Genomic DNA, 23931 nt, shown 5'->3' with positions numbered 1-23931 from the left:
CATTCCAGCACCAACTACCCTTTTGCTAAGTGGTTTGAGGAATATTATGATAGGATGTGAAAAAGTGCCCAGATACATGCTGTCCACAAAACCAAACAGATCAGATACAATTAACTAATTAACCATACAATCAGCCTGTTCTCAATTATAAGCAAAGTAATTGAAGATGTCTTCCATAATGGCTATAATGTGGCACTAACTCACAAATAACCTGCTCATTGATGCCTAATTGGCTTTCACCAGACCTCATCAAGGTCTTGTTTCAAGGCAGGGATAAGATGAGAGTAACTATCCTTGAGTGACGATGGAGCAGGATTTGAGTGGAAGTGGCATCAAAGTGCCCTGGCAGGACTTAATTTAATTCTAAGCTGTGCTCATTGCACTCCTAAACCCACAAACTCCAACACCAAGAAGAGCAAAGGTGGCAGACACATGCCTGCATACAGACACATGCAGCAGCAGACTACCCTGTTCTAGCGCAGTATAGTACTATCCTGAGCTACACAATTCAGTTTTTATTAAAAAGAAAATGTATTGGAAAATTTGGACTTACAACATGGATCATGATGGCAGCAATTTTCATTCTAAATATTTTCATGTCAGTTTTGCTAATACCCAAATGCACGCAATATCATTCAAAGCGTGTCTGGATGCCAATTCTATAATTTTTTAACTAGCATGTGTGACCTATTTTGAGCGGCACTCATACACAAGAGTTTTCACAACACCCAAGATACCACTTCACATGTCTGTATTAAAGGAGCCCTACCTGATTGGGACCTAGCCTAGAGCAGTGTGACGTGCTGCATTCCCCTCCCCCACCCAACAATATGATGAATTACTGTTCAAGTAATTAGTCTGTTTCTCTGTCACATTGTGTTAATTGTAATAAGTTCTATTTCAGAGTAAGATTGAGGAATTGTGATCACATCAGCTCCAGCCACATCTGCAAATTCTGAAGAAGGGTTTCGGCCCGAAACGTCGCCTATTTCCTTCGCTCCATAGATGCTGCTGCACCCGCTGAGTTTCCCCAGCAATTTTGTGTACCTTCTGCAAATCTGGGATTGTTTTATCCTTATGTGCGTGTGATTATTTTAACAAAAGTGAAGTAGGTACTCAATATAGATTTGGCAATGCTGATGTAATCAAGATCAACATAGTTGGCGGCGCGGCTCTGGCTGCAGCGGCTCTCCGGCAGTCCTGTTTGTTTTGTGTTTTTTGGGTTGTTTATTTTCGTTTTGGTTAGTCTAGTTTTGGTTTTTAGTTTGTGTTTTGGGGGGGGGGGGGTTGAAACGGGGCTTGCTGTCTCTCCCTGCGGGGGAATGCGACTTTTTTGTCGTATTCCCCTTCTCTGCCTCCGTCTGCGCTGAGGCCTAATGGCGGAGCTGGCGACCTCGAGGCTCAGGAGGCAGAGCCCGCCAGGACTCGCACTGAGCTCGCTCCCGTGAGGACGGCCCGGCTCGGGGCTGGAACAGGGCTTTCGTGAGGGGCTGTGACGGCCGGCCCGAGGAAGGAACGGTGCTCCCGTCGGAGTAGCCGAGCTCGGGGAGGTACGGCGTTCCCAGCCGAGGGAGGAGCAGCGCCCGGTCGGGGCGGCCCAGCCTGAGGGAGGAGCGGTGCCCGGTCGGGGCGGCCTGGCGCGAGGGAGGAGCGGCGCCCGGTCGGGGCGGCCTGGCCCGAGGGAGGAGCGGCGGCCTGGCGCGAGGCTGAGACGGTGGCAGTACTCACGTGAGGGCGATCCGGCTCGGGGCTGGAACGATGCTCCGGGGGCTGGGACGGCAGTTCTGGTGGCGGTGGCCTGAGACCGGGGGTTCGGCCGCGGGCCAGCGGCTGCGTCAGCAGGTCTGGTGAGCGGCAGCTTCGACTACCCCGGGCCGCGGTGTTTGAGCCGCGAGGACAGGTTTTAACATCGCCCGGGGGGTATCGCCTCAGCGCAGAAGGAGAAGAGGAGGGAAGAGACTGCAGCCCTAAGACTTTTGCCTCCATCACAGTGAGGAGATGTTGGGTGGACTCACTGTGGTGGATGTTAATATGTGTTTATTGTTGTTTTTTATTGTATTGTATTATATGTATGACTGCTTAAATTTCGTTCAGACTTCGGTCTGGATGACAATAAAAGGCTATTCTATTCTATTCTATTCTATCATCAATTTAGTTGGGTGGAGGGTGGGGGGGATGAGTGAGGGATGATGAGAGAACTCTGCACCTTCTTTGTATTCAATCTACTTCTGAAATTCATGGTATCTTATATCCAACTGTGATATGTATTTAACCTGCAAGAGGCAAAGTAACTTTTATGGTAGTAATTAATAATGATATTCATTACATATTGCTCCAAAAATAAAACTACATTACTTAGAATTTCTCCCTGATGCTGCATTTATACTTTAATTAATAGTTCACTTTATTTGAAAGGTTTGGAGCATTGTGATGCGTCAATGGAAAGAAATACCTGGTCCAAGAATCAGCTAGAACCACCATAAAATGTTCCCTCTTTGATCTATCTCAAAAGTTTCATTAGGGGCGCCGCATTGAAGGCGTCTCTGCCTACAGTCTGTCCGTTTTTTCCATCTTTTTTTTAATTTTAGTTTGTCTAAACAGTTTGTTTTGGGAATTCTTTAGTTTTTCTATGTGGGGGAGGGTAAGGAGGAAACTGTTTCCCAGTCGCTTCCTGGCGAGTATACGACTATTTCTCCGTGTTGCGTCCTTGCACCACTTCCTCGCGGCCTACCAACTGGATCGGTGCGGCCTTTCCTACCGGAGATCGGGGACCGGACCAGAGCTTCGGCAGCAGTGGTGAGGCGCTGGATTCACCGCGGAGCAGGCGATACCTACCTGGATCGCCTTTTGAAGCTCCGGAGCGTTGGGCTTGCAGCATCGACATCGCGGGCCTGTGGTACACGGAGCTGTCCATCTAAACTCCAAACTACCAATAGCATGAGTTGCATTCAAGACTTTGGCCTTTGTTTTTGCACTGTAATGTTTTTTTTAATTTATTGAACTTTTTTGTTTGTTGTTGAGTTATCTATTGAGTACTACATTTACAAATCTGTTCTGCTGAAGCAAGTAAGAATTTATTTGTTCTGTTTCGGGACATATGACAATAAAACATTCTTGACTCTTGATTCTCTTGCTGGTTCAGTGAAAACAGGCCAATTGCAGGCAAATGGGACTCGTTTAAATAGGGCATCTTGGTCAGCATGAGTGAGTTGGGCTGAATAGACTGTTTCTGTGCTCTGACTATAGGTTTCTTATCACTGACATCAGGCTCACCAGCCTGTAGTTCTCTAGCATGCCTTTGCTGTCCTTCTAAATAATGGTACCACATTAGTCATCCTCCAGTCTTCCAGAATCGAATGAGGACAAATATTTTTGCAAAGGCTTCAATTTCCTCCCTAGCTTGCTACAAGCTCCACAGATGCTTTTGGTTAACTCTGGGGATTTATCCATCTTAATGCACTTTAAAACTGCCAGTACCTCCTCTTTGGTAATTTGTATATGATCTAAGACATCACTTTTCCACTGACTCGATTCTTAAGCATCCATGATCTTCCAAGTAAAAGCACATGAGAAATATTCATTTATTATCTCTCGCATCTCTTGTGGCTCGACACAAAGACAATCATGCTGATCTTTAAGGAAGCCTATTCGTTCCTTAGCCATTGGCTTTAGGCCATTCTGATTACTGTCTTAAGTATATACCTATACTTCTTATATTCATGGAGGGATTTGCTTGATTCTAACTGCCTATGCATCATTTGCCCTGACCAGACCCTCCATATCGCTCATCATTTTGGAATCCCTAAACTTGCTCTCCTTGCCATTCACCCTAACAGGAACATGCGGCACCTGCCCTCATGCTCTCTCACTTTTGAAGACCTCCCAGTTGCCAGTCACCTGCAAACTAACTCTCCCAATCGACGTCTGTAAGTTCCCACCAGGCCTGCACATCTCTAGTGACTGCAAAATCATTCCTTGCTCCAGGTCAGGGCCTTAATTTGTGGGCCAGTCCTATCCTTCTCCATAAGTACGTCAAAATTCATGCAGTTATGCTTATTGGTCCAAAGGTGCCCCCCCCTCCCCCCCACCCCATGACACTTCAGTCACTTGACCTGACTCTTACCCTCTCTAGTACAGCTATCTATATAGTGATTAAAAAAGCTTTCTTGGATATAGAGTCATACAGCATAGTAACAGGCCCTTCAGCCAGCTCAACCATGCCAAGCATGATGCTTCATCTAAGCTAGTACCATTTTCCCATATTTAGCCAATATCGCTCTAACACTTTTTTATCCATGCACCTGTCAAATGTCTTTTAATTGGTATAATAGTACCTGCCTCAACTACCTCTGGCAACTCATTCCATATACGTAACACTGTAAATAGCTTGTTCTAAGCTTCCCCCAGTCTAGTTTCAATCAATATAATACTAAGCACTTGCGCATCTAAACTTTATTTTGGAAAAACACAATAACAGTTCCCCACTACTATACCTAACCAGCATGGGTTCGATTCTTCTATCTGTTTGTCCAAGCCCTCCTAGCCTCGTGCAAGCAGAGACACTCCAAAAGGTCACGCAGCCCCAAGCGTTCTCCCAGAAGATCGACACAGGACCTCGTGGGAGCTACCTTTTATATGTCCCCAAACCTTGAGGGGCCAAACCATATGGGGGTGGTCTCTTCACAGTCCAATAACAGATATCGACCAACACGTACATGATAGACATTTCCCTAACCCAATAATACAGTAACCAATACATTGTATTGAAACGGAGCTTCTGCAAGGAAGCAAACATAGCAACGTTTGCTCAGATATTCCAGAAACCCAGACAAGGCTCAACACTTAACCCAATCAACATCTAGCAAAGTAAAGCTTTGTAACAATATTTACAATGTATATGTGTGGTTTGCATTCACCCAAACTGTTTCATGCAATTTACTGCAAGGGCCAGGAAGCGAGTGGGCAAGATCATTTCTGACCCCTCTCACCCTGGCCACAAACACTTTGAATCACTTCCCTCCGGATTGTCAAAGCTGCCACAGCCAGACATAAAAACAGTTTTTATCCACGAGTAATTGCTTTACTCAACAGCCAAAAATCTGTAGCCTCCCTTTGATCTGGTATTTTGTTGGTTCACATGCTTGATCAATGGTGTTTTATCATTAATGTTTTATTATTATTAATGTTTAGTGTTTTCTGTGTCATTCGTAACTGTCACAATGTCATGATGTTACTTGTGGGCGGAGCACCAAGGCAAATTCCTTGTATGTGAATACTTGGCCAATAAACTTACTTACTTACACCTAATTGTAAGAATCTGCAGATATCCCATTCTTTCCCTGCAACTCTTATCTGGGCTCCAGACCATTCTGCAGCTTGTCCCATTTCTGCAGAAGGCACATTGAAATTGACCAAATGGCCTAGCAGCCCAGAAGCCTTTACTCAATTTAGTGTCCTGGTATCTGCAGAATTAACAACACCTTCTGAATAAAAATGTAGGCCCTCCAGATCCTATTAAATCATTTCCCTCTCCTATGTCGGCTGGTTCTTGATTACCCTACCCTGGGTAAAAGATGTGGTCGCATCAAGTCCCCTCATAATTTTATACACCTCTATACGAGCATCCACATAGCCCCTGCTATCCAAGGAATAAAGTCCCAGCTTGCCCAATTTCTCCCTATAGCTCTGGCCCTTGAGTTCTGGTAACATATCCGTACATCTTCTATGCACTCCTTCCAGCTTAATGACATCCTTCCTATAGCAGGGTAAGCAACACTGAACACTGTACTCCAAATGCAACCTCACCAAGGTCTTGTAAAACTGTAACATAACATCTCAACTTATGTACTCAATAACGTGACTGATGAAGGCCAATGTACTAAAAACCTTCTCTACCACTCTATCTACCTGTGACGCTGCCTCAGGGAGCTGTGTACCTGAACGAGATCCCTCTGGAATACATTCACTGTGAATGTCCTGCCCTGGTATGACTTCCCAAAAGTAAACACGTCACACTTATCTGTATTAAACTCCATTAGCCATTCTTTAGAGTACCTGCCTATCTGATCAAGATCCTGCTGTAATTTTGGAGTATTTTGAAGCTGAGCACCCTCAACAAGTACATCCCATGTTTACAAATGATCTGCAAGCAGCTTAGATTAAAATTGTACAAGGCATTGGTGAGGCCAATTCTGGAGTATGGTGTACAATTTTGGTCGCCTAATTATAGGAAGGATGTCAACAAAATAGAGAGAGTACAGAGGAGATTTACTAGAATGTTGCCTGGGTTTCAGCAACTAAGTTACAGAGAAAGGTTGAACAAGTTAGGGCTTTATTCTTTGGAGCGCAGAAGGTTAAGGGGGGACTTGATAGAGGTTTTTAAAATGATGAGAGGGATAGACAGAGTTGACGTGGAAAAGCTTTTCCCACTGAGAGTAGGGAAGATTCAAACAAGGGGACATGACTTGAGAATTAAGGGACTGAAGTTTAGGGGTAACATGAGGGGGAACTTCTTTACGCAGAGAGTGGTAGCTGTGTGGAATGAGCTTCCAGTGAAGGTGGTGGAGGCAGGTTCGTTTTTATCATTTAAAAATAAATTGGATAGTTATATGGATGGGAAAGGAATGGAGGGTTATGGTCTGAGCGCAGGTATATGGGACTAGGGGAGACTATGTGTTCGGCACGGACTAGAGGGGTCGAGATGGCCTGTTTCCGTGCTGTAATTGTTATATATATGTTAAGTTAGGGCTTTATTCTTTGGAGCGCAGAAGGTTAAGGGGGGACTTGATAGAGGTTTTTAAAATGATGAGAGGGATAGACAGAGTTGACGTGGAAAAGCTTTTCCCACTGAGAGTCGGGAAGATTCAAACAAGGGGACATGACTTGAGAATTAAGGGACTGAAGTTTAGGGGTAACATGAGGGGGAACTTCTTTACTCAGAGAGTGGTAGCTGTGTGGAATGAGCTTCCAGTGAAGGTGGTGGAGGCAGGTTCGTTTTTATCATTTAAAAATAAATTGGATAGTTATATGGATGGGAAAGGAATGGAGGGTTATGGTCTGAGCGCAGGTATATGGGACTAGGGGAGATTATGTGTTCGGCACGGACTAGAAGGGTCGAGATGGCCTGTTTCCGTGCTGTAATTGTTATATGGTTATATGGTTATAGATAAACTTGTGGTTGGCTAATGCAAGTCATGCTGAATGGGTTTCCTGGCCCACATCCTTTCATTTTGGCCAGAAATGTATTAAAAATATTTAGTGCTTATGTTGAGGATTTGCCCAGTCATAAGTGTGAATTAAATCCTTCATTGTAGCCAGGAATGAGTAAGAGAGTGATCCACTTTGTGACAAATTGGTAAGCTCAGCAGTCAGAAATCGGGCAGTCATGCAGCGGTAGAGTTGCTGCCTTACAACGCCGGAGATCCGGGTTTAATCCTGACGACAGGGGGCTGTCTGTACAGAGTATGTGTGTTTGCCTTGTGACCACGTGGTCCCAACAGGGTTCCATTGCACTAAGTACTAAGTCCCATGATTTGTTTTAAATATACGTCAATGATTAAAACCTAAAGAAAGGGACCATGATAAAGACATTTACTGATATTGCAAAAATTAGCCATGCAATCGACAGTAAGGGCTTAAGTAAATATTTCAAAGAATAGATATTAGATGGTGGAATGGAAAATCTCTGCAGTGAACAAGGCACAAGGTGCTATTAATTGCGTGTAGAACTAATCCATGTTATCTCCAAGAAAGGATGCATAAATCATAAAAGTAAAAGAGTGACCTTTAGAGAGTGCACCTCTGTGGGTCATTTAAGTGTGGAAAATATTATACCCTAGCCTTTTCCTGTTGCCATATTCACAACATAACTCAGTTGATACTCGTACGATTGACAGATACGCCTAATTGTTTTTTTTCCTTTCAGTGGCTTGAGTCAGTTAAAGTTCTGTCATTGCACCATCTGAGCATATTTACACAGAACCCTGAAAAGAGTGAATTGGACATATGGTATGTTACCATGATAAGGCTGAATTATGTTAGAAATATAAGAAAATATTAAATGGATTCCTTGGCCAGCTTACAACTTATATTTAGTCTCAAATCAGGCTTTTCTCCAGTTAATTGATACAGAAAGGCAAGTCTAGGCTTGCCTCAGGTTGCTGTTTTTTCAGATAATGAATGACTTTAAAATTTGTCTACCATTTGATGAGAGAGGAAGCCCAGATTAATCCCAGTAAGGGGTATTGAGATAATGTCCGATGCCTTTAATATGTAAAATACCTTGTACCAATTTCCGATGCCTTTGAGGTATGCAGTGACTGATGACTTTGATATGCAAGTATCTTGTACCAAATGTCCGATGCCTTTGATATGTAAAGTCCTTGTACCACATGACAAGATGCCTTTGATGCAACTGACGTGACCAGACAACTCAGACGCATCCTGTAGTAACATGTATTCTCTGTACCTCTGACCATGACTAATGTTTGTGGAATGACAAAAAAACACTATATAATAGTCTGAAGAAGTGTTTCGGCCTGAAACGTTTCCTATTTCCTTCGCTCCATAGATGCTGCTGCACCCGCTGAGTTTCTCCAGCATTTTTGTGTACCCACTATATAATACCGTGTAATTCTGTTGTTCAGGGAAGTGGACTGAGGACAGCCAAGTGTCTGTATTGCTCACTTGACTGTGGTTTTCCTTGCCACTTCCATCGGCCGATAATAAGTACATTTTGAACTGGTCTACCAACCGTATTGTGAGTTGTCTGTTTATTAAGAAGCGAACCTGTTTGTTTGAATAAAAGTAACTTTTTCAACCAGACTAACCAGATGCCCCTTCTGCCCCTCATTCCTGCATGATACAGCTGGTCAATTGAATGGGGGCATTTTTAGGAGCCACTCTAATCCTGACTGTTTAAGCATCCCTAGCTTTAATTGTTTTTTCCTTTGACTGCTGAGACCTTTTGCTCTTGGATTCCTTCTCCTTAACATATATGCCTCTCCATCTCTATTTCATTCATTCAGATACCCTTTTAAATAACTATGGCACTTTCCACAATAAAATAAGACAGGATTAACAGAACTACCACCAAATATTTATTTGCTTTGCATTAATCCCCAAGGCAGATACGAATAACAAATCTTCATGTGGTATTGGTTCAGATGGAGGTGGACTCAGAAATGATTGGGAGAAAGTGGGACGAGGATGCAACTTCTTACTTACCCTGGTCAACAGTATACAAAAGCACTAATAAAAGACTACCTTAATTGGGCATAAGCAGGAGTGAATATTGAAAGTCACCAGGGGAAACTATCAGACCTGCAGCTGGTAAAGCTTTAATAACAAGTACCCAGGTATGAACAACAGCTGTTGGTGGGTAGAACTTGCATTGAGACAATTTATTAAGCAATTAGGTCAATGTGGATAATATTTCTAGGAATATAAGAGATGCATTGGAAATTATAATAAAGTAGGGACATAGTTCTGCTGAAATATCTTGAAAATCTCAGAAGCTGGCAGATATTTTTGCGTTTCCTTTATGCAGTCACAAAGGTCATTATACAGTTTAAAATGTGAGACCACATGTAGTCAGAGATTTTTTAACTGTGGCTCAGACGCCACACTGACAAGGACTGAATTATGTGGATGGATGCTTGGCAGGAGTGTGTCAGGAGTTTTGCAAAAACAAATAAAAAATACATGTATTTCTACGGCACATTTTCAGGGCATCCCAGAGTGCCTCAGTTATAATGCAGAAAAAGCAACAGACAATTTTTTTCATATAAATCTCTGATGGGATAATGACAAAATCGTTTCTTATCTTCATGCATCAGCCTGAGAGAACAGATGGAGTCTTCTAATTTCTCATACAAAGCATTTCCCAGTGTGCAGCAGTCTTTTAATTCAGCCTGGGCTTTAGTGCTCAAGACTCTGGAATCGCAGTGCCACAGTGCAGCACAGTAAAATGTGTTTCCAGTTCTTTTCACCGTATAGAACCTCTACTGTACACTTTGCAGCTGGCTGACTGGAATGAACCTCCTTGGTTACGGACTTCCTAATACAGCTCACCTGTTACTTTGGAGAGACAAGGAACTGCAGATGGTGAAAGCACTGAAGTAATTCAGTGGGTCAGGCAGCATCAATGGATGGAATGGATGGGTGACATTTCGGGTCAAGACCCTTCTTCAGACTGATTGTAGTAGGAGGCAGAAAGCTGGGAAAGAGGGGTGGGGGTGGGGGAGGAGGGGACAAAGCCTGGCAAGTGATAGGTAGATAGAGATGAGGGAGGGAGTGGTGGAGGGTTGATTGGCAGATGGGTAGAGTCAGTGACAAAGGCTCGAGATGAAAAAGAGCCAAAGGGCGTCAGTTAAGGCGAGAGAAAGAGTGCAATGTTATGCCAGAGTGAGTGATATATGTGGATGGGGACAGCGGTGAGGAGGGGGAAGAAAGGTGGGACAGAGGGAGAAATGGGTGTGCACTGAGATGGAGGGGGGGTGGCACAGGAAAGGGAGGGGTTAGAGATGGTACTAAAATGAGAGATTTCAATTGTAAGCTACCCAAGCGGAGTATGAGGTGTTGTCCTTCCAGTTTGCCGTGTGACCTCATTCTGGCAATGACGGCCCAGAACTGAAAGGTCTGTAGTGGAAGTTGAGTTAACCAGGAAATCCTGCAGGTGCTGGCAGACTGAGCGCAGGTGTCTGGCAAAATGGTCGTCCAGTCGACAATCGGTCTCGATGATGTAAAGCATGCCACATCAGGAGCATCAAATTCAGTAGATTAGCTTCGAAGAGATGCATATGAACCTCTGTCTCATCTGGAAGGGTTGCTAGGGTTCCTTGATGGAGATGAGGGAGGAGCTATAGAGAAACGGTTACATCTGCAGTTGCAGGGGAAAGGGCGGGCAGTTTTGGTGGGAAAGGACAAATGAACCAAGTGGTTGTGGAGGGAATGGTATCGTGATGGGGATAGTGGTGGGAAGGTGTGACTGCTGGTAGGATTACGTTGAATCACTTTGTTGAGTCACATGACCACTTTTTATCAGCACCTCCAAATCTCTTTAACGTACTCTGGATATTTGAATAATTAATTCAACTAATTCTTCTTGACAACGTGAATTTCAGCTTCTGACTTTATTTCTTGTAATGTTATGGACTGTTGGAAGTCTGGAATGAATGAATTTTATAAGTTGATTCTGTAAATGTTGTGCCTTAATCATGTCCACCTGAAATAAATGTTATGTTCCATTATATTTTTAATTAATTGAGTGCTGGAAATCAAAGTACAGTTGCCATGGAAATCTAAGTATATCTGGGTTGCGTTCATATAATGCAAGATTTGGTCTTCCTCTGAGCTGTGTAGTGCAGAAAATTCCAGGTTCACTCCCTTGTCAATACAGGGAGCTGGTTTCAAATAAGATTGTTGTTTATTTCAGCACTGGGTTAGAGAAGTGGTAAGCCAGCCTTGACTCTCAACATTGAGGGCTGTCTGTTAAACTCTACTGGAAGGTACCACCAGAGACCAGGTTTGGAAAATTTCATTCATATTTTCCTCAGATGAATAGTCTGGATCCAGCCTTTGGTTGTTTACCATAAGCTTCCTGACTTCTGGGAGGAGCGGGTACATTTGAAAATAAATATTATTTTGGTCACGATGACTTGGTTAAATGCCATTTATATCGCATGCACAAGTTTGTCTATTTCCCAATTCAGAACTTTGAATCGATTGAACCACGTAAAAAAGAGCAGCGTGTTTTTGTTTTATTTGCGGACTGAATTTTATTTTCTGCTTTTGTTCCAGTTGCCTGTCTGAGAATGTCCGAAGTAACGGGCCAACAGTTGAATCCGGAAAGAAACCTGGCATGGGTTTAGAAAGCAGAGCACACCCATCTAATTAGTTCTGCTGTTCATGGAGGGGAATAATTGCTGTTCAGTATTAATGCAATCTCTCACTCGATAGTGGATTAAGAAATCTGAATGGCAACAATGAACATACAGAGGACTTGTGAGACAATGTGAGGAGACATCGCTCTCATCTGATTTACTCATTTTTTTAGCACATATTAATTGTCACCTTGGCAACAGCTCTCTCAAAGACATACCTCTCATGAACAGAAATCACATGCAAAGCATTCTATGAAATTTCTGAAGCTTCGAAATGGGCTGCGGCTAAGAAAAAGAGTTTTGAGGAGATCTGGATTGCGCCTCTCAGTCTTAAGACAAATCAAACAGCTGTTTCAATGAATTCATCCAAAATCCTATACCACAGGAATGAAACTGCTTCCTTCATTTCTCAGAGGCTCAGGGTGCAAATGAGTAGGCTACTTGCTGGCATGAGGAGATTAATTCCATCAAGCATATTCCAAAGAATTATAGCTTTTTAACAATTGTCATAAGATCCGAGCCAAAAGGAGATTTAGCAGAATCTTCAGTCACATTTATAATAGAAGAGAGGAGTAAAGGAAGAAGCTAATTGCCATCCAGCAAGCAGTCTCAGTTGGAATCTTTAACTCCGACATATTCCTGTTCTTGGGACTGTTGAACTACCGTCTGGGAGTCACCAATTAAAACCACAAAGCTGCAGTGAATTGGATAAATATAAAAGGCAAAGTTGGGGTTTGGAACTCCTCTTTGACATTTGTTCTGCTTCCTGAAGTGGTTTAACAGCAAGGAGGATCTCTGATCACGCCAAAAGGCCACACTCAAGGACAACAGTGCAACAATGAAGTGCTCACTTCGAGTGTGCATCCTTTTCCTTGGACTGCTCATTGTCTTCCTGACTTCTGTGTTCTTCACTTACACACTGACGGGTGTGACAAACATGGCCTACCTGCAGAGCCAATCTGTAGAGGATGTTCATCGTGTCAAGCTGCTGCCTGGCTACCTGAACATTCAGAAGTTAAATAAGAACCTTGCAAGTCAGAGGACATGTGCTTGTGATCATTGTGTGGGTGATCCTGGTGTGTCACATTGGTTCGATGAGAAGTTTGATGAAGACATTCTGCCACTTTGGACAAAAGCTAATATGATGTTGGAGCCTAATGTGTACAACTGGTGGGTGGTAAGTACACGCAAACTGAGAAAATTGATTTGAAATTGAATGCATTTTTTATTTTCTCACAATCCTCTGAAACCATCGACTCCACTGTGAATGCTGTTGCCATTCCAGTGCTTTATCCAAATGACATTGTTATTGTTTTAGTCCAGGCAATTAGAGTTACAAGATACTTTAATGCAGAGGCCATCTTAAACAACAATTAGTTTGTTCTTATTGGCATCCACTTCATAATCTAAAGATTACCGAACAAGATTACCTTTTCTGATTTCAACAGCTCTCCTAGGAATCCCCCTTCAAACCCATTCCCCCTCCCTTTCTCTCCTGCCAACCTAGAAACGAATTATGGAAATGCATTACTATCTTCACTAAAATATGCCGATTATTAAATATTAAATGTGCTGGTGGTAAATTCAGGAGTGGAGAGAGTGAAAGAGAGCGAGAGACAGAGTGGCTAGTAAGTTACCAGCTATTGGAAATAAAATCACTGGAGTTGAGATTGCTATTCTGAGGTTCATTCCCCATCCAAACATAGAATAATAGAGCTTTATGGCACGGTAACAGGCCCTTAGGCCCGACTTATCAATGCTGACTAAATTGCTGATCTAATTTGCCTGCGCCTGGACCATATCCCTCAAAGCCATTCCTATCTATATACCGTAATCGTACCTGCCTCTACCACTTCGCCTGGCAGCTCATTCCATATACTCACCACCCTCTGTAAAAAGGTTACTTCTCAGGTTATTTTTAAACCTTTCCCCTTTCACTTTAAACCTATGCCAAACAATGTTTGAATCCCCTTAACTCAGGAACGGACTGTGGCTTACCAATGGCTCTCATAATTTTATACACCAATAAGATACGTGTGGGTAACGTGTGGGTAGCGTGGGGACGGGCGCACGGGGTGGTGTGGAGGAGTGTGGACTTCGTCCTGAACAAAATCTTCACGCGCCACTGGCCTGTCGTGTAACTGACGGGCTAAAGTGGGAGAGGCCCAAGACCCTGGCAACGTCTCACCTCCAACAGCAGCAGAAGCAGACAAACGATCACCGCACTCGGCCTGGGGCTCACGGCCGTTGCGGATCCAGATCCGCCCCCACTCCTACTACCAGAGCGGGGCCAAGAAAAGTGAAGATAGACACAAAATGTAGGATTAACTCAGCAGGACCGGCAGCATCTCTGGAGAGAAGGAATGGATGACGTTTCGGGTCAAGACCCTTCTTTCAGACTGAAGAAGTCTCGACCCGAAACATCATCCATTGCTTCTCTCCAGAGATGCTGCCGGTTCCGCTGAGTTACTCATGCATTTTGTGTCCATCTTCAAATGACATCACGCGCTCCAGGCAGCTGTGCGGACGCATGATGACGCGCGCGACTCTCGCGGGACTGTCACGCGACCATCACTACTGGCCTGTCGTGTAAGTGACGGCCCAAGTGGGACAGTCCCTTTACTAATCAAAAACCCAAATGAAATCTGACCAGTGCCTTACAAAACCTCAGCATTACATCCCTGCTTTTATATTCTATCCCTCTTGAAATGTGTGCTTACATTGCATTTGCCTTCCTTACTACCGATTCAACTTGCAAATTAATGTTTTAGGAATCCTGCATCAGCACTCCGAAGTCCCTTTGCACCTCAAATTTCTGAATCCTGATGAACAATAATGTATCCAGTACCGATCCCTGTGGCACACCACTTGTTACAAGCCTAAAATCTGAAAAACAACCCTGTACCATCACCATCATACAGTCAAACTGATTTTGTATTCAATTGGTAAAATCCTCCTGTGTCCTAATTGATATAACCTTCTTTACCCACCTACCATGCGGTACTCTGTCAAAGTACTTGCTAAAGGACATGTAGACAATGGCTACCTTGTTGCCCTCATCTATCTTCCGGTTTGTTAACACAATTATATTATTATAATGTGCTGTGTGCATTTTCTCTTGTATTTAATTTTATGAATTTAACTTCATGTAAATACTGAATTCTGCATCTATGCATCACTTGTTAAGGGCTTCCTTAATTATTGTCACTATCATTGGCCATGGTAATCACTTTAGATCTCGTACTATAATTAAAATAATTTATCTCTAGCTAAATTGGTCCCCATCACATTCATGTTCGCAGCCACTAAGTCCATCCCATTCCTGGGCAGTTGTCTTAGCTGTTACAAAATATTCATAATCTCAGTGTTATAAATCACTGTGAAACGAAATTCAGACCCTATTTCCATGTCATCTCTTAGATCATTTATTTCCAAGTTAATTTGGTTATTGTAATTTTGTCCCAGTGTAGGTAAGTGATGGGAAAATCAAGGTAGAAAACAGGATTAATAACATTGCTCTGAGAGCCATACTCATTCATGTAACCAGTTTTTACATGTGATCTTTGGCAACAACTTGATGATACAAATATTGAATTTATAGGGAATTAAATTACGCCTAATATTTACATCCACCCACAGAAGGAAACTAATAGACTCCACTAACTAGGCAAGGACTTGACATTCCTAGCCTACACTGTTGTGTTCCTGATATTTAAAAGTTGATTTTGTATCATGCTATGCCAATCATACACAATAAAATAATGCCAGGGTTCTGGAGCTAGCACAAAGAAAGCAAAGGAATTACATCAGGTGTTCAAATATAGCCAGGTTAATTTAATGGGGAAGAAATTTACAGATGGAGTATAATATGAGAAAATATAAGATTATCCATGTTGTAAGGAAGAACGACAAGGCAAATATTATTTAAATGGAGTGAGAATACAGAATGTTATGTTGTAGAGGGATCGGGAGACCTTGGTACATTAAACAACAGAAGTTTAGCATACATGTAATTACAAGGACTATTGGAATATAGATCTTTATTTCACTAGGTATGAAGTATAAAAATAGGGATATTTTTTGACGAGACCATGCCTGGACTACCGTGTTCAGTTTTACTGTATATATTTATAAAATAATGTGCATGCTGGATTTACGTATGAAGAAGGTCGAGTAAGTTGTGCCTACATGAAAAGTAATCTCATTGAAACAAAAATTCTAAGGATGAGTGACAAATAGGTCATAGGGTCATAAGTGATAGGAGTAGAATCAGGCCATTCGGCCCATCAAGTCTATTCCGCCATTCAATCATGGCTTATCTCTCTCTCCCTCTTAACCCCATTCTGCTGCCTTCTCCCCATAACCTCGGATACCTGTACTAATCAATCTATCTCTGACGGCCTCTCCACATCCACATCAAATAGACGCTGATAGGATGTTTCCCCTTGTTGGGGTATCTAGAACTAGGAATCAGAATAAGGGATCACACATTCAAAAAGGGAAGAGAGAGAGCAATTTCTTCCTTTGGGGAATTGTGATGCCATGAAATTCCGTACCACAGAAAGCTGTGGAAGTGGAATCATTGAATATATTCCAAGTGGATATCAAAAGAAATGTGATCACAAGGAAGTCAAGGTGTACAGTTCAGGTTGCCAGGAAGTATGTAATTAAGCCAAAGAGGCTGCAAAAAAGATTCACAAAGATGCTATAAATGGAGCCAGGACTGGAGGACTTGAGGGATGAGGGAAGATTGGATAGGCAGGATCTACTTTCAGAGTGAGACCACATGGAAATTGGAGGAACAGCAACTCTTATTTCAATTGGGCAGCTTACAACCCAGCGGTATGAACGTTAATTTCTCTCATTTCAATTGACCCCTGCATTCCACCCCCACTCCCCCTTCTCCCCAACCCTAGCCTAGTCGTCCTACGAACTCCACTGTTCGCTTCCTTGTATTCTTCTCGTTAGAGCATCTCCCAGCCAACAATAGGCCATTATGGACTCCACATTTCCTGAGGTCATCTGTTGCCGGCCCTGATTTGTTCTGGCTTTTGCTCAGAAATGTCACCTATACCTTTTCTCCAGAGATGCTGCCAGACCCGCTGAGCTACTCCAGCATTTTGTGTCTATCTCCAATTTTGGTCATCTTACAAATGCTGTATTGGGTGATGCAGGGACCCAGGATTGATCCTAACTTCATGGTGTTTGCATAAAGATTTCCCATTTTCCTTGTGACAGTCCAATTTCCTCCTAAATCCCACTGCAAATTGCCCCTTAATATATAGATATGTGAGAAAAAAATCAAAGAGGAGTTGAAAGACATGAGAGAGAAAATAAGTTGCAGGGAGAGGGGGGAATAGGACTTGGTAAGGACCCAATGGGCTACATAGCCTTGTTTTGTATCACAATAAGTAATTATTATTTAATAGTAATTAAATTAAATTGGCCCAGAGGCCAATTCCTGAACATCTGTGTTTTAGGTTGTGATTAATTGCCTGCAGCTATATGTTGCGAAAGAGAGATGACAAATTAATGTTTTATATGTACCACCTTCGTTGATTTTAGGTACCTTGGTCTACTTTACAGACAATTAAATGCATTTAAAGTGCATTCATTATTGTAATATAGGAAATATTGCAGCCAATTGGTACATGTGCAAGCTGCCAAAATGGCTGGATGATCTCTATATGTTGGTTGAAGGGGAACTTCGGAAAATGCCATAGGTTCTCTTATGTCTACCCAAGAAAGCAGACAGCTTCAGTTTAACCAAAAGACACCCCCAGCAACTGTTCCCAAGATTGGCCCCCAAAAAATTTATATCTTGAAATGCAGACTATTGCAACCTGACATAAATTATGCTGATAGAAAATACTAGTTCTTTTTAACCCTCTTATTATGACACTTAAGGAGACCATTTAACCCATGAGGTTCATGCTAGTTCCCAGCAGAGCAATCCCATTGCTACCATTCCCCCTCCTCATTTCTCTGTAGCATCAAAACTGATTCTCTCTCACATGCGCCCATTAACTACTCTTTTTGATCCCATTGCCAGGTATCTACAATAAGGAAAATGCAGGGTTAAACTACCACCACATCTTTGAAAAATGGTAGAAATCCAGGTCACCCAGCGGAAAGCTACACAGTCAAAGGAAAAAATGTGCAGAATCCACATAAACGTCATTTGAGGTCATGTTCACTGGAGCTGAGGCCATAGCAGTAACTATATTGTACAGCCTGGTTACTCCTTGCTTCGAGTCACTAGCATACCTGCTCCATACTGTACATTACAAAGTCACTCGCAATCCAGGGTGTGCCTACTCATCACTTGGGCAAAGTGGAGTAGTTTAAGTTCTTCCCTTTACATGCCTGCTTAATAAACACCTGGACACATAACAGTCTCACTCTCCTTTTTTCGCTGGGAATGTGACTGATTGTGCTGTAATTGCTTTAGGCTGAATATCAGCAGAACCACCATGACTTTAGAGATCATGTTTTTAATATGAGAAGGCAGAATTGTGCAACAGCTTAATCGGAGGAGTGTCTTTTGTGTAGCAGAATGTCTTGAATTGCTGCATTGGAGTGTTGTCAATCATAAGTTTGACTGAGCCCAGCACAAGAACATAACAAATCAAAGTGGGGGAAGGTCATGGGGCCCGTGGAGCCTTCTGGTCCATGCATAAGATTATGAATTGAAAATTAGGTCAGAGTGGGAATGAGCTGAGAAATTCTTGGAAGTAAATCTCAAACTGAAGTACAGTTAACTTTAATATTTAACACTACTTTAAAACCCATTAAAAAACCTTTATGTTTATCAACAGTTAATGCTATGGACCAATTTTGCTTATTAATGGAAGTTCACAGTTAATTAGCTGTGGGTGTTTATCTCAATAGGGGGTAATTAGGAAATTGAGACATTCGTGCGACTTGGGTTGCCAAGAAAATTTTGTACAGCTTATCCAATTGAAAATTAATTTTATACCTCCCAGCGTGAAATGCAGCAACAACTACTTCCAGGTCATTTCAACCCCCTGAAAACCATATCAGGGATGCACAGAATCACAAGGCTTCTTGGACAATGCTCCTTTGAGAGAGTTGTGGGAGTACTTGAACCAACTTTTCTAAGGAACATTTATCTATGGGCATTTTCTGGATCTTAGCATATATGTAACAGCATGTAACTGAGGCCAAATATGAAACGGTAATTAGTGGCCACTATAGTGCACGTCTACTGTACCCTTTCAAATACACTGGAATTTTCGGCAACTGTTTGTGCTGCTGCAGATGATCACCACATAGAGTAATCTTCAGCAAATGCTTCTTAGATGGAATGGGAGTTAGTCAGAGAGGAAGATTGTGCAGGGGGATGGGTGGTGCTACGTGTCTCCATGGTGGTTAATGTAAATGTAAGACTCAAAATACATTTTGTCTTGTGCACCACAAATAAGTATGGTTATTGTAAAAATAAAAACCTATGTAACAGATGAAAAAAACGCAGATATTTCAAATTAAATTAAGGCAGAGCAGGACTGTGCAAGAACTGCAACATGCAGGAATTGTGCAGTTGAAGGCTGTCTCAAGTGAACATATGTGCAGTTATATTTCCATCTCAAATCATTGAATCTTTGTATGTTTAAGTTATCGATGGGAGCAAGTATGACCCCTTTTAATACATAAAGGATGGGTAAGTGCATCCAGGTAATTTGCTCCAGATCTTAATTATATTTTCTGGATAGTTTAGTTAAGTTTAGAGATACAGTGTAGAAGCAGGCCCTTCGGCCCATCGAGTCCACACTGACCAATGATCACCCATACACTGGTTCAATCCTGCACACTAGGGGAAACAATGAAATATAGGACGATGGGATGGATGAGAACATATGAAGGTGTGGGGGATGGAGCAGGGTGACTGGGTGGATGGGAGAGATAGGTGCGCAGCCAGGTGATGGTGAGGGCAGGGGATAGAGAGGTTTGGGGTTAATGGGTGTATTGCTTGAACTTGGAGAATTCAATGCTCATACTATTGGATTGTAAGCTACCCAAGTGGAATATGAGACGCTAAGTTCGCGCGTGACGTTATTTGCGTCATACTTACCAATCAGCTGGGCAGGATGCGGGCCGACTGAATTTGGGTGTCGCACGGCGTCGGGCGGTGACGTCATCACGCAACGCCACACCGGGTGGTGATGTCATCGCTCAACGCCACGTGCTAGGCGTACGCCGTCAAGACACTGCGTACACCGTCAAGACGCTGCGTACGACCGCATTGCGCCTGCGTGCCGACAGGCCGTTGGCGCGCGAAGATTTCGACCACTGCCAGAATTTCGGAGCCCCGCACGATGTCGGGACCAGCCCCGCACAACTCCGCGCTTCTAAGTGGGACCGGCCCCGCACGCCCATACGGTGCCTGTACGCTTCAAGCGACCACAAGGTCGTGTAATTTGCGAACCAAGGTCGCGTAAGTGGGACAGGCCCTTTACTAACTAAGAACCTATCAATCACCACTTTAAAAATATTCAATAATAATAATAATGGATGGGATTTATATAGCGCCTTTCTAATACTCAAGGCGCTTTACATCGCATTATTCATTCACTCCTCAGTCACACTCGGTGGTGGTAAGCTACTTCTGTAGCCACAGCTGCCCTGGGGCAGACTGACAGAAGCGTGGCTGCCAATCTGCGCCTACGGCCCCTCCGACCACCACCAATCACTCACACACATTCACACACAGGCAAAGGTGGGTGAAGTGCCTTGCCCAAGGACACAACAACAGTATGCACTCCAAGCGGGATTCGAACCGGCTACCTTCCGGTCGCCAGCCGAACACTTAGCCCATTGTGCCATCTGTTGTCCCATGACTTGGCTTCCATCGTCATCCGTGGCAATGAATTCCATGAATATTCACCACCCTCTGGCTAAAAACATTTAAAACTGCTCGCAATTAAAAACTGCTCACAACTGCTCACGTTTAAAACTGCTCCCAATATTTCAAATGTGGCCTGTCTGGTACCTTATAAAGCCTCAGTAATACACTCTTGCTTTTATATTCTAGTCCTCATGCATTTGCCTTCCTTACCACCGACTCAACCTGCAAGTTAGCCTTTTAGGAACGCAGCACTCCCCAGTCCCTTTGCACCTTTGATTTCTGAATCCTCTCCCCTTTTAGAAAATAGTCTACAACTGTTAACACCTTTTTATTCCTATAACAAAGTGCATGGCTGTACAATTTTGCTATTTGTATTCATTTGCCACTTCCTTGCATCTTTCAAGACCCATCTAAGTCCTTCTGCAGACTTCTCACCGTCAAAATTATCTGTCCCTCCACCTATTTGTATCATATAATCATATAACAATTACAGCACGGAAACAGGCCATCTCGACCCTTCTAGTCCGTGCCGAACACGTATTCTCCCCTAGTCCCATATACCTGCGCTCAGACCATAACCCTCCATTCCTTTCCCGACCATATAACTATCCAATTTATTTTTAAATGATAAAAACGAACCTGCCTCCACCACCTTCACTGGAAGCTCATTCCACACAGCCACCACTCTCTGAGTAAAGAAGTTCCCCCTCATGTTACCCCTAAACTTCTGTCCCTTAATTCTCAAGTCATGTCCCCTTGTTTGAATCTTCCCTACTCTCAGTGGGGAAAAGCTTATCCACGTCAACTCTGTCTATCCCTCTCATCATTTTAAAGACCTCTATCAAGTCCCCCCTTAACCTTCTGTACTCCAAAGAATAAAGCCCTAACTTGTTCAACCTTTCTCTGTAACTTAGTTGCTGAAACCCAGGCAAGATTCTAGTAAATCTCCTCTGTACTCTCTCTATTTTGTTGACATCCTTCCTATAATTAGGTGACCAAAATTGTACACCATACTCCAGAATTGGCCTCACCAATGCCTTGTACAATTTTAACATTACATCCCAACTTCTATACTCAATGCTCTGATTTATAAAGGCCAGCACACCAAAAGCTTTCTTTACCACCCTATCTACATGAGATTCCACTTTCAGGGAACTGTGCACAGTTATTCCCAGATCCCTCTGTTCACCTGCATTCTTCAATTCCCTACCATTTACCATGTACGTCCTATTTTGATTTGTCCTGCCAAGATGTAGCACCTCACACTTATCAGCATTAAACTCCATCTGCCATCTTTCAGCCCACTCTTCCAACTGGCATAAATCTCTCTGTAGACTTTGAAAATCTACTTCATTATCCACAACCCCACCTATCTTAGTATCATCTGCATACTTACTAATCCAATTTACCACACCATCATCCAGATCATTGATGTACATGACAAACAACATCCGCAATTTTGGCCACAAAGTCATCAGTTCTATCATCGAGAACATTAACATATAACGTGTAAAGTAATGTGAAAAACACAGACCCCTGCGGAACACCACTAGTCACCAGCAGCCAACCAGATAAAGCCTCATGTGTGCAGGGCCGGTGCTAGGAATTGCGGGGCCCAATTAGAAAACTGATGGCGGGGCCCCTACTCTAGAAAAGTAAAAATTTATGTATGTTTATATTTCGTGTAGTTTCGGGAATTTTAAGGCAAGCTGGTTGGTGATTGGATGCAACCCCCTTAGAGACAGCGTTTGATTGGCCGCCAAATAAATTTGTCAAATCTGTAACAAAAATCGCTGGTCGGTGCGAACTCAGTGGACTATCTGGTTGTATCTCCAAACTAATCTGGTTGTATCTCCAAACTAATCTGGTTGTATCTCCAAACTAATCTGGTTGTATCTCCAAACTGATCTGGTTGTATCAACCAGACTATCTGGTGGTATCTCCAAACTAAACAGTATAACATGCAGGTACATTCATTTAAAATTAAATTCAGTGCTTATTTCACATGATTTCTCACTGTGTAAAGCTCAATATCTGACCAATTTCTGTTTAACACGTTTGGTCTGCCGTGAGCATTTTTCGTTGCATCTCGTTGCATCTCCCCTTTTCCTAATCGGCCACAATTCAGATAATAGTCTACTTTCCTGTTTTTGCCACCAAAGTGGATAACCTCACATTTATCCACATTATACTGCATCTCCCATGCATTTGCCCACTCACCCAGCCTATCCAAGTCACCTTGCAGCCTCCTAGTTTAGAGGGGTTTAAACGGGTTAGAGATGTTTAGAGGGCTTCAGATGGGTTCAGGTGTGTTTACAATTGTTTAGAGGGAAATAGGGGGGCTAGAGGAGTTTTAGAGGTGTTCAGAGGGTCCCAGAGGGGTTTAGAGACGTTATAAGCCCCCCGTGAGAAATTGTATTTCTCTGAAATTGAAGATAGACATAAAGCTGGAGTAACTCTGCAGGACAGGCAGCGCAGCGACTTTAGAGAGAAGACCCTTCTTCAGACTAAACTGAACTCTCGTCGGTGAGATTAGTTGTGATTGTCTGAAGAAAGGTCTCGACCAGAAACGCAACCCTCTCCCCAGAGCCCTTGCGCGTCCCGTTGAGCCACCTTCAACTTCAGAGCCAAACAAAAAACACAGAGTGCTGGAGGAACTCAGCGGGCCAGGCGACTGCCTCACCCGCTGGGTTTCTCCAGCATTTTTGTCTACTGCAAAACGTCAATGATTCCGGGAATGCCGAGGCGACAGTGTGAGAGAGCTAGAGAGAGACGAGATGGGGAGCGGGAGAGGGAGAGAGGGAGGGAGAGAGCAAAACACAAAGAGACACAACGTGGGTCGGTAGGTGAATGACTAACCTGCACACCAGGAAGAAGCCCCTTCTCGCGCTCCGGGGCCCTCACTCATGATGGTGAGTTTAAAGAAATTCTCAACGTGTCATCGATCTACATTACATCTACATGTAATTGTGTTTTAAACAAGTATTAATGACGCCGCGTGAATTTTATTCAAAGGAACACGACGTTATTAATACTTGTTCAAAACACAATGACATTTACTGAGGAAGGCGGATGGATGCATTGATGACATGATTGTATAACAACGAGTTAAGTACTTGCTGATAAGAAGTGCTAACAGTACTAGTTAACACATCGTTTGTGTCTGATGGCCGTGCAGCGGTT

At 43.1% G+C, this 23931-nt stretch overlaps 1 protein-coding gene and 1 long non-coding RNA gene across 3 annotated transcripts in view; one reads left to right on the top strand and one right to left on the bottom strand.

Annotated features, from left to right (window-relative positions):
* The window catches only part of st3gal2 (ST3 beta-galactoside alpha-2,3-sialyltransferase 2), a 134169-nt gene that overhangs the window by 72529 nt on the left and 37709 nt on the right, over positions 1 to 23931 (top strand). For both annotated transcript variants that reach the window (XM_033036005.1, XM_033036004.1), the window contains one exon: positions 11800 to 13059. In XM_033036005.1, the coding sequence (XP_032891896.1) occupies positions 12721 to 13059 (339 nt within the window). In that variant the 5' untranslated portion in view covers positions 11800 to 12720. The remainder of the gene's footprint in view (positions 1 to 11799; positions 13060 to 23931) is intronic.
* On the bottom strand, positions 4335 to 8513 carry LOC116982673. The gene is made up of 3 exons (XR_004414514.1): positions 8424 to 8513; positions 5887 to 5891; positions 4335 to 4347 (listed from the first exon to the last, which is right to left on the bottom strand). It is a non-coding gene; the product is annotated as an uncharacterized LOC116982673 (long non-coding RNA).

This window comes from Amblyraja radiata, chromosome 17, assembly GCF_010909765.2.
Source record: "Amblyraja radiata isolate CabotCenter1 chromosome 17, sAmbRad1.1.pri, whole genome shotgun sequence".
Lineage (NCBI taxonomy): Eukaryota > Metazoa > Chordata > Chondrichthyes > Rajiformes > Rajidae > Amblyraja > Amblyraja radiata.
The sequence above is the reverse complement of the archived record's forward strand: the minus strand, read 5'-3'. Positions and strand labels throughout refer to the sequence as shown.